Genomic DNA, 12,067 nt, shown 5'->3' with positions numbered 1-12,067 from the left:
AAAAATAATAAATTATATATATATATATATTTATATATATATATATGTCTGTCTGAATACTGGATTCTGATTGGCTGGCAGATATGTTATAACTGGCTATAACGCACACACAACCGTCATCTTTCTCTCTCTCTCGATCGATAATTAATTGAAATAAATGCTATAATTAATTCAAATAAATATGATCTTACCTCACTATTTCATCTCTGTGTCTGATTTGAAGCTGGCAGAATGCTAGAGCTAATGTGCCATAACTGACAAAAATAAAAAAAAATTACCCATTCGGGCAAATATTGTGCTGCAAAGAGCAATACTAGTTTTAACTTGGCAAATGACCATGGAATAAGCGGGATAATCAACGGCTAGACGTGCATTAAAGGATTTGAAATGCACTCCGCTTTCGCGTATGTATGAGTATATATGTGTGTGTGTGTCTGTGTTTTGTTAATGTTTGGCTAGTATACTTAACACACTCGCACAGTTCATAGAGTTCATTCAAGTTGTGATGTTGTTTACACTGTTTTGTCTTTCCAAAATATTACCAGTGCATCAAATACTCCTATTTGTGGAGATTAGTAACCTAGGACCTTAAAGGTTAGTTTACCCAAAAATTTAAATCATTTACTTACTTTCATGTCATTCTAAACCTGTATGACTTTGTTTTTCTCTCTGGAACATAAAAGAAGATATTTTGAAGAGTGTTGGTAACCAAACACTTTTAGTGAGCGTTGACTTCCATTGTATGGAAAAACATTTCACAAAAAGCATTTCCGACACCTAATAAAAATTAAGTTTGAACCACAGGAGTCACATGGACTACTCCAGTGATGTCTTTACTACCTTTCTAGGCCTTGAAAGTGATAGTTGCATAGGCTGTTAGTGGAGAGACAGAAACCACTCGGGTTTCATTACAAATATCTTCATCTGTGTTCCAAAGATGAACGTAAATCTTAGGGGTTTATATCAACATGAGAGTAATTAATGAGAGAATTTTCATTTTTTGGGTGAACTCTCCCTTTAAGACCATAGGACCTGTTGAACGCACTGAACTTTATCCTTCATAGCTTTGTTTTAAATCATGTCAGATGAAATATGTTGTTTACCCTGACCAAGGTCTGCTACTCTCTCTGTCTTTCTCATATGCTGTTTGTCTTTTTTTAGCTTGGTCTTTTATATTATAATCACCTGATGTCTTTGAGAGGTCTGTGCACACAGAGAAGAAACGGTGCTTTAAATAAAGCTTTTTTAGCAGGATCACAACACTAATATATTTGTTTATGCAAACATTAAAACCAGTCAGCATGCAAATGTATGTGATTGTGTTCAGAGACAGTTGTTGTTGTTGTTGTGTGTGTGTGTGTGTGTGTGTGTGTGTGCTTGCGTGTGTGTGTGTGTTCATGTCTCCCAGCACTGGGTGGAGTTTTTCAGAGAAGTTGTAAAGGAAATCTGTGCTACCTGATTAATTTAATCGTATGCAAACATTCCACAAGACAGCTCAGCAGCCGAATGTCACTTCCTCTAACACATACAGATGAGATTAGCTCTTAACTGTCCAACTTCACTAATTGTCCAAACACATTTAATGTCACCTGAAACTGGTATGAAATGTTAGCATACTGTGAAGTGCACAGTATATACTGCTTATTAAAATATGATTACAATAATATGTAAACCTGTATGTATTATATTATTTTAATAGTTTTTAATTCGGTTTTATGTAATTATACTCTAACTTTTGGCAGTCCAATCAATAAATGAGACATTTAAAAATTAAACCTGTTACTAAGATGTTATGGGTAATATTGCTTCAAAAGTTTGGTAAGATATATAAAAGAAACATTACTCATTATCAAACATAATGAGATGCTGCTTAATATTTTTGTGGAAACTGATAAGTTCAAAACAACATTTAACTGACATAGACATATTATTGTAGAAATTATAAAGGTCTTTTTGATCAATTTCATGCATCCTTGCTGAATAAAAGTGTTTTACTGAACAAAAGAATACTGAGCCTTTTGAATGGTAGTGTATTTGTGTAGTATACATGCTACATGCTTAAAAATAATTACAAGTGTACATTTTGCGAATATACCATTCCAGTCATATGTAGACAGCCATCAGCTTCTGTTACTTGTGCATTAAACTCCTCTAATGTCTCTCTCTGTGGCTTTTGAGGTTTTGGTTTCATTACATTAATTTATAAATCACACTGTCCCTCAGGACCATCCACCCATTCCGGGCACTTCCCATTTATCTAACTTACATTCGGATCTTTATGCCTATGTTTTGTGTCTGCCATTCTTCTGATTATTTTTCATCATCGATGTGTAGTATTGGCATGGCTGCCACTGTGATTTGGTTACCGTAGTATCAGTTTAATTAAGTTGCATTTGAATTAGCAACAATTATTCTATGTAATAAATGTTCTAAACCGTGTCATTATTTCTCAGTGATTAGTCTTCATTAACATTCATGTCAGTTGCTAATGCTGTTCATATTATTAAGTGAATTACTTTCTGTTGGTCTCTGTAGAAGTGCTGATGTTGTTGGTAAAACTGTATGAATGCACTGAATTCCCCCTAATTGCTGCTTTCACTTCTGTGTTTTCAGGAGGCCATACCCAGCCTCGTCACCCTTAAAGTGGACCCAGATGGATTCTTCCTCTACTGGTCTGGAGGGACCAGCATGGTCAGTTACATTCTTTTTCATTTTTTTTAAATTGTACCAGCCAATACTAGTTCTAAAATAGTATTAAGTAGGTCTTTTCTAATGTAAGTTTATCAAAGTACTGTGTGTTTATTGTATTTTGTTTTTAAAAAGAATTTTGCAGAAATTATCATAAAATAGGGCAAAATACTTTTGCCAGGTTGCTTATAACTAATGAGGACACAAGGTACCCAGAGATGCTACAAGTTAGGGCTGCACGATATATCGTTTCGGCATCGATATCGCGATGTGCGCATCCACGATATTCACATCGCAGGATGTGCAATGTTTAGTATACTGATCATTATATTTATACTGATCGTTTTCTTTGCTCACACACGGACGAGACATCTGTCGTATCGTGCCGCCCCGCGCTTCAACAGCTAGAGGCATACACTGGACGCGACAAAGCGACCTTTGCAAATCATCTGAACTGTGTGTCAGTACGTCATAAATAGAACGCGGCATCAGTTTACTTTCGGGGATTTGTCGTGTCGCGCCGCATCCAGTGTAGACAGCATCACTGATTATAATAGAGTAGGGGAACTATGACGTCAGAACCCGGAAGACTAATTAATAAAATAAAAAATAAAAGAGGTTCCTTCGAGATTTTCCTATGGGTTTTATAATGGTTTTTTTTAATTTATTAGTAAAATAAAGCCTATGGTAAACATAACTTGACGATACTTTTACATTTTGTTCTACAACGTAAATTACACACATCCATACCCAAAAAAAAATTTTGAAGCAGTTATGTTCATTTTTGAAAATTGTATGTTTTTAATAAGGAACTAGATAAGAACGTTTGGGCTGTGAGTGAGTGCAGTTGTAGAACAAAACATAAATGTATCGTCAAGTTATGTTTACCACAGGCTTTATTTTACTCATAAATTGAAAAATCCTATTATAAAACCCCATAGGAAAATCTCGAAGGAACCCGCGGCGAATTACTCTCCCAGGTTCTGACGTCATAGTTCCCCCACTCTATGGGTTCATAGTATTTTGTCACGTCGCACCGCGCCACTCGTGTCCGGTGTATACAGTGAGAACCACGCAGATGCACGTGAACTCCATTCACTTCAGCGTCTAATGATTATACACATACTCTCGAAATTGTCAAAATGCATGTCTCTGCAAGTATCCTTGTAAACAGCTGCTTATGGCTTAGGTGAAGGTAAACAATTGAGAAAGAAAGTGTGAGAATTTTTTTTTAGCTTTAACACAGATTTAGTGAACATTCAGTATCTATCACAATGTTTTATGACTACACATATCCCTCCATCTTTAATGGTAACTTAATTTACCTGTCCTGCCAATTCTGCCCTATCTATTATCAGTCCTGTCTGCGTCATCTCTTTGTTTCTGTATGTCTCCCGCTCGCTCTCCTCCTGCCATGTGGGCTACTGGCTTATCATGTGAGTGCTGATGAATCAAATTAAATTTTAGCCAGTGAAATTCAATCAAGGCATCCTCCCATCCGCTCTCTTTAGTTATTAGATATGTTGTTTTCCCTCTTTTCTCTTGTTCTCGTACTGATCTGTGTGACATGTGTGGTATGGGAACGCAGCTCAAGCTGGTTCCAGTAAATTCAGAGAAGGGACTTTCTGCAGTCTGAGGAGACACAGCAGAGAGTGTGTGAAACTCACATTAACTCAGCAGCAGATTCATGTCAGTTGCCAAAACGGATTGTTTATTTTGCTAGCTGAGTATTTTATTTGGAGATTCCTTCATGTGCCGAAGGTGCTAATGCGTTTACTTCCTAAACATCGGAGCAAGAAGCTGAGAGTGTTTTTTTCTGCTACATATTTGAATCGATATGGATGTTGCATTGGTGTTGCGCTGAATGTGTTGCGATATGGTATTAGGACACTAGGCCAATCTTTGCCGGAGGAAAGGCAGTAACCTTGTTTGGCGTAGGGAATATTGGCTCTGGGGAGCCTGTCCTCTCCAGTTAATAGTAAAGAGGCCACCTCATCTCATCTCTTCAGTAACACAATATTTAATGTCGCTATTATTATATTTAATGATGCCATTATCAAACACACTCCATTTCTTTTCCTTCTAAGTACTGAAAGGTTGTTAAAAGTCAGCCTCACTTCCATGAATCCAGTTTATGTCATTCTCAGTTCCCTTTTTCTCTTTCTGTCTTTTTTTGGCAAGTTGGATGAAGTTGTAGAGCATGCGCCCATTCTCACAGGCTCACCAGCACATGCGCAGTCAAGCTTGATTTTGCCAGGAACAAAAAAGAAATGAAACTTGTTTTTGCAGAGGCACATTCACACAACGTTGTGGTAGAACAGGTTTTGTGAGCATGAAAACACACCCTTGCACTGTATTCCTGAGGGTTTATTTCTGTTGTTGTGTTGCTTGTGTGTGGCCGAGCCACAATGTCCATGTGCTGCCCACTGAATTGACAGGGCAGGCTTGCATGTGTGTCCATCACAATGCTCTGTTTTTCTGTGTACCATGTTTGTGGGCGTTTCGGCATGTGTGGCCTATTTTCAAGGCAAATCTAGTACCTGGTTAGTGGATACTAGATTCCACATATAGCCTTGAGCTCTACAGGCAGTGACATGAATAGCAGGATTCAGTTGTCTTATAGAACTTTTCACCATTGTCCTGTCCAATTCATTACCTGGGTTTCTTGCTTTCCTTGTATCTCCCTGGCACACGCACAGGCTCGTCACATTAAGTTGCATAGGTAAGAAAATGACAGACACCAAATGAATAAAGTCACTTTACTTTCACTCACAAGGTCATGCCACAGGAAGAGAAAGAGGGAAAAAAAACTGTGCGTGTGTGTAAAAGTGCATTACTGTTCTTCCTTATAAACCAAACACATTGTTGTGTGTGGTGTTTGTGTATGTAAATGTATGTGTTCGGTAAAAAAAAGGAAATATGTTGCATAATCTATACTAACCTGCAGGAATCGGTGCAAACAATTGTAACATTTTACTAGAGAAATTTTACTATTGTAAAGGGCAATGTTAGAATTAACATTTGCATTAACATTTACATTTATTCATTTAGCAGACACTTTTATCCAAAGCGGTTTACAAATGAGACTCCTCAATATTTATGTAGTAATATATTATTTATCCATGTCATCTATTAAATATTATATATAATATAATATATTTAATGTACTATATATTAAATTATTATAGTTTGTAAAATATATTAAACGTAATAACAATCCATATTCAGAAATGTACATTTAAAGTAAAAAATGAACACTGTGGTTGCCAGACATTTTCAGAAAAATACAATGACAGTGTTTGAGGTATTACGAGATTGCATACTGGTGCTTTTCTATTTTACAATTTAGAACTGTATTTCTTCAAGTGATACAATGTAAATATACCAAGCTGCTTGAATTACCAAAATCTGCTTCCTACCTTTGCACAATTGGTGGCTGACTAAATACTTTTTTCCCCCACTGTATAACCACTATGATAATAAAGGTGCCACAATAGAAGTAGATACAGAATCAAATAAAATGAGATGTCATGCAGGGACTTCTTGCAATGTTCTTTTACTTTTTGTCACCATAAAGTATACACAAATTCATCAAGTTTTGGAGATTTCAGTACTTTTGCATGCACAAAGTAGTTGCCTGGAGGCATTGCATATATGGCCGCAGAGTGAACAGACTTCCCTTAAATTAGGTTTTGACTCATGTGTAGTCTGACACTTTAATGATTAGTTAATGACATGAACTTTCAACATATTACTGACTAGTTCTCTGGTGCTTTAGATGAGCAGACAAATGATCATAGGTTAATTTCTCTCAATTAACTGATTTGCGGGCAAACAAAAAGCTGGTAATTACACAAATACAACTTTATAAATATGATAATTAAATATATACAAATATATTAATACACAGAGAAAAATATCAAAACACTGAGATATTTTACTGAAATCTGAGAGATTTCTGTCCCTCCATCAAAAGTCTGTTACATCAAAATATTGGTTGTTTCAAAAATATAAAGAGACTATACAAGTATACAAAGATAATTTTTTTTACAATTAACCAATTTAATTTAGGAATTTATTCACATAAATGAGAAAAAAAGGACAAAGTTGGGTTTTCCTAATGTGCTCTGTAGGTTGTTCAGTATCAGTGTCCTGTATTTGTGCTATTGTCGTTACTTTCATTCATTATTGATATAGTCTGGAGTAGATTGAAAATCTGTTATGTTAAGAGTTGCTTTGTCAATAAGTATGTATGTGTGCACTTCTAAAAGTTCAATTTCAATCAAATTGTCAGACTAACAGACCTGGATAATGCGAAGTAGCTTGTCTTTGTCAATGTGTCAGTCAGACTACAGTTGGCCTTGATATTGTGAACATGCTCCGAAATACAGAAGTGACCAGCACCTTCAAATATTCAGGATTCTGTCATGTATACTTGAATAGACATATATGCAAACTGTAGCTCAACTACGCAAAAACACACTGCACCTTGATTATAACGGCATGTGTAAACAAAATGAGTGTCAGTGTAAGTATCCTGGCAGTAAGACAACAGAAATCGGTCTGTGCTTCTATCAAGTGTAGCTATTTAAAAAAAATCAATATTGAATTGACAAAATGTCTTATATAGTTTTCATTGGGTGCTTAAATAAATCTTTTTTGACTGTCTGACTAGCTGAAGTTTTAACCATCCATTTTATGGGTTTAAGAGCAGAGCGTCTAGCAAAATTAGAAAACTAACTGAATTGGGGACAATGTGAGGGGATTGTATCATATAAACATGGTTAGCTTTAGCTAAGCAATGACATGTTGAACTAATGTTTTTCCAATAGAAGGAAACTTTACATAATGCGTGTAAACCACTGCCATTATGAAGAATCAATAATAGATTAGCATTAGCATCAGAAGGCTCCATCAGACATGCATCTGGTCAGTTTTAGTGAATTTGTGGTTCTCTAAAGGATGTGGGATTGTGTACATTGGTATTGCTGTCCTTAATGGCAGATTGTGATTGGAGGGTAACAGCACTCTTGCTTTCACTATTCTTCAATTAGCAGAATTTGTTTGTGATAAAGCAGGATGAGGAGCCCATCTGTGCTGAAGCTAATGGCTAATGATGGGATTGAGGCTGCATTAGCCTCTCTTCTCTGGTTCACTTTAGCCCACAGGCTCATTCTGACTGGTCTTGCTCTCGCCATGTGTCTGTTTCCACTCCTCATACATCTTTCTCTTCTCCCCTTGCTCTCTGCTTTTCATTTTTGTTCTTCAAGGCTGTCATTCTCTGTCAGGGACAGCTGGTTGTCATCAGTGAGAAACAGAAAGGCGTCAGTGCATCTGTTAATTGTAAATGGAGACATGACACTTCCTCTCTCCTCTTTATATCACTCTCCGTAGTATCTCCCTTCCTCTTGTTCTCTTCACTTCTCTTCATTTCTTTCTCTCCCCCTCTCACTTTCTGCAAGCGTGGGAAAGCATACAGGAAATCGTTCAGACTGTTAGGGTAGTTTTGGAGCATAATTTGCCCTGTGCCCTCCACCAATAGCATGCCCTCCAAAAATAAAAAATACAGAAAATATCTCTCATGTTCTCTCTCCCTCTCTTACTCATTCATGCTCTCTTCCTCTTTCTTGCTCTCGCTTTCGCCTTCTGTGGTGAACAAATGGCCTAGAGTGACGATAGATTTATGTACAGTGGGATGGTCAATGTTGGATTCAATATCTGGAAATCAGTGAAAAAGAAAATATTGAAATTAAAAATAGGTATTTAAGTTTTTTTTAAACATTTAATTAAAAACATTAACATTGAATTAGTGTTTACTATTCGACATAAAATGTACTCCTTGTATTCAAATTTTTGTTACTATAGTTTGTAATGTAAAATATAAAAGGTGGTCACTGTTTTTTTTTAAATTTTATTAAGGAAGCATTAAAAGTGCCAGTAAGACTATTTTAATGTTACAAAAGGTTTCTGCTTCAAATAAATGTTCTTTTGGACTTTTTCTTCATGAAGGTATCCTGAAACACAAAATCTATCATCATTTCCACAAAAATATTAAGCTGCACTGTTTTGCACACTGATGATAATAATAAATGTTTCTTGAGCATCAAATCAGCTTATTAGAATGATTTTTGAAGAATCATGTGAGACTGAAGACCTATGAAATGGCTGCTGAAAATTGAGTTTTGCCATCACAGGATTAAAGTAAATTTTTAAATATATTAAAATGGAAAAGTTATTTTAAGTTGAAGTTAAAAAATTTCATATTATTAGAAAATTTCCAAATACAAAATTGTTTTTTTTTTTTTACCATGCTGTAAACCGTACTTTTTCACATTGTGTGCAAAAGTGTGTAAAACCTCTCTAAACCCAGATAAACAGAGTCGTCTAACCAGTGTATCCAGACTGGAAGAGCAGTCAACCACCTTAACTCTCTTGCTCCCTCTCTCGCTCTCTTATCTCGCTCTCTCTTTTCTTTCTTTTTTTGTTTTCATAAGTTGAGACAATGAACATCAAATAGTCTAACAGAAAGAAATTGGCATCCTTTTAAAAGGTTGTGGTTTCTAACTGCCTCGAGGCACAACATTAAAACATACCCTGTAGACCGAGTAAAGATAAGAGCACATTTTCAAAATACCTCAGGAAAAACAAAGCCCATTAATGAAACCGAACCACATAACCGCACAGAAAAAGAGTGTGTAGGAGAGATAATGGAGGAGAGATATCAGTCAGAGCGAGCTCCTAGGAGCTGTCTGGCCATGTCAGGCCTGATCTAACTCTAATCTCTGTGTTCTGTTATGTATTAATCTATTGGCTCTCAGTCTGTTGGCTAGTTCATTGTTGATGTTCTGTTCATAGTTCATTCATAAGGAAGAGTGACATTAGTCACTGCTGCTAGTTATTTTTGATTATTCAAATACTGACGTGCAAAACATTTTACTTCATATTTTTTAACACTGCATTTGTAACTTAAGTAATTTTATTGACATAAGTAACTGTAATCAAATTACATACATTTAAAATGTAATGCGTTACTTAACTGCGCTACCAGGAAAACTCTGATTGTGACTCCATATCACGCCATATCGCCCAGTCCTACCCACAGATAAAGTATTTATGCACATTCAGCAAAGACAATTTTGGATTATAACCAGAGTGAGACATCCTTGTTCTTACCAGACAAACTGTACCCTTCAGCCAATCTGAACCAGCAAAAGAGTCACAAGATTTTACACCCTGAAGTAATTTCCAGCCCAATCTCACGGCAATTCGTACATATTTTACGCGGTGGCTAATTCGTACAAATTCGTATGACCTCACTCGTACAAATTCATACGATTTTTGTTAAATCGTACGTATTTTACAAGTTGCACAATTCGTATGAATTTGTACGAATGACCTACACCTAACCCCACCCCTAAACCTGCCCGTCACTGGGGTCTAGACAAATCGTACAAAATCGTACGTGTGAGGTCATACGAATTAGCCACCTCGTAAAATACATACAAATTGGTCGTAAAATAGCATTGGTAATTTCACACGCTCAAAAGCCTTGTATGACTGCACTGCAGTTCATTGGAGCCAGTTCCTCTCAAGTGCGCACAGTTTTCCTAAATGAGTAATTCACTAACACTAATAAAAGTGCAAAATCATTTATACTTTATATCAATGTAATGTATAAATGTCCAAATACTATTTGCCAAAACATTCAAAGTAATTTCCAGCCCAATCGGCAATTCGTACATATTTTACGCGGTGGCTAATTCGTACAAATTCGTATGACCTCACTCGTACAAATTCATACGATTTTTGTTAAATCGTACGTATTTTACAAGTTGCACAATTCGTATGAATTTGTACGAATGACCTACACCTAACCCCGCCCCTAAACCTACCCGTCACTGGGGTCTAGACAAATCGTACAAAATCGTACGTGTGAGGTCGTACGAATTAGCCACCTCGTAAAATACATACAAATTGGTCGTAAGATAGCATTGGTAATTTCACACGCTCAAAAGCCTTGTATGACTGCACTGCAGTTCATTGGAGCCAGTTCCTCTCAAGTGCGCACAGTTTTCCTAAATGAGTAATTCACTAACACTAATAAAAGTGCAAAATCATTTATACTTTATATTAATGTAATGTATAAATGTCCAAATACTATTTGCCAAAACATTCAACAAATAGTATCTTTGCAATCATGTCAATGATATCGCTGGAAATGAAGCGATATCATTGACATGTATATCTATTAATTTAACATTTATACATTCAACTGTAGCTTAAGTTTTCTCATGAGATTGCATGGGCATTTAGGTAAGCACTCAAGTGTTTGAGATAATTTCACATGAATTTGTACGATGTGATTCATATGGAAGCGTCCGATTTTTAAAAGGAAGTAAGCATAGCCTCACCCCTAAACCTAACCGTCAGTGGCGCGTAAACAGATTGTATACAAGCACAGAAATTAGATTACAAATTTATACAAATACTTCAAAACATAACATTTAAAAAAATTGGGTGTTTTGCAAATACTGTTTAAAGTCAAATGAAACGAATCCACACATTTACACATGCAGACAGGAAATGTGTTTTCTGAGTTGATTATATAATAGTTTCCTTTTCATCCATATCCTTATCCTTCTTTCTTCCTCCACCAGTAGGCTTTTATTCATGACATCTAATTTTCCTGTTATAGATGACTCTGGACTCATGCCTAAAATGCAAGCCTGTACAAGCCATCATTAATACTCAGCGGTCAGGTGTTTCTGTCATTGTTCTCTCGGTTTTATATATATAACACTTACTGTACTGCTCAACTGAAAGAGGATTTTCATCCTTTTGTGGCAAAGGAATGACAAGAATCACAAACTCTTGACCCAGACCAATTTCATTATCTGCACCGAAGAAAGAAAAAGAGGAAAGAAACAGAAAGACAAGAGACCGAGAAAGGGGGTGGAAGGGTAGAGCTGTGCGACAGACAGGCTACAGGTTAACAAAGCTGTCCTGTGTTGGTGTGGTGCAGAAAGGGGGAATGATAGAGGCAGGGTTACTGGAATGGAGAAATACATGATCTCTCCTTTCCTCAGATGTGTGACCTTTTGTGTTACTGTATTGTATTTGTCTGCACCCAATGCTCTACTGATTCCTGTAGTTTGACTTTTGACTATCGGCAGGACGCCTGGTCCATTTTGCAGCTCATTCTGGCCAAGAACTGCCCACATAGACAGGAAGAGATTGTTGTACCAGCATTAATGTATATAGTAGTGATTTTTTACTGAAACTGAAATTAATTCGTTTAGCTGAAATCCAAAACCCAAAATAATTAGGGATGCACCGAAATGAAAATTCTTGGCTGAAGCCGAACAAAATTAAACACGGT

The 12,067-nt window shown here is 36.3% G+C and overlaps 1 protein-coding gene across 2 annotated transcripts in view; it reads left to right on the top strand.

Annotated features, from left to right (window-relative positions):
- The window catches only part of LOC107583283 (1-phosphatidylinositol 4,5-bisphosphate phosphodiesterase beta-3-like), a 67,976-nt gene that overhangs the window by 17,158 nt on the left and 38,751 nt on the right, over window positions 1–12,067 (top strand). For both annotated transcript variants that reach the window (XM_016269461.1, XM_016269460.1), the window contains exon 2: window positions 2,614–2,691. In XM_016269461.1, the coding sequence (XP_016124947.1) occupies window positions 2,614–2,691 (78 nt within the window). The remainder of the gene's footprint in view (window positions 1–2,613; window positions 2,692–12,067) is intronic.

This window comes from Sinocyclocheilus grahami, unplaced genomic scaffold (genome assembly GCF_001515645.1).
Source record: "Sinocyclocheilus grahami isolate Dianchi unplaced genomic scaffold, SAMN03320097.WGS_v1.1 scaffold52.1, whole genome shotgun sequence".
NCBI lineage: Eukaryota > Metazoa > Chordata > Actinopteri > Cypriniformes > Cyprinidae > Sinocyclocheilus > Sinocyclocheilus grahami.
The sequence above is the reverse complement of the archived record's forward strand: the minus strand, read 5'-3'. Positions and strand labels throughout refer to the sequence as shown.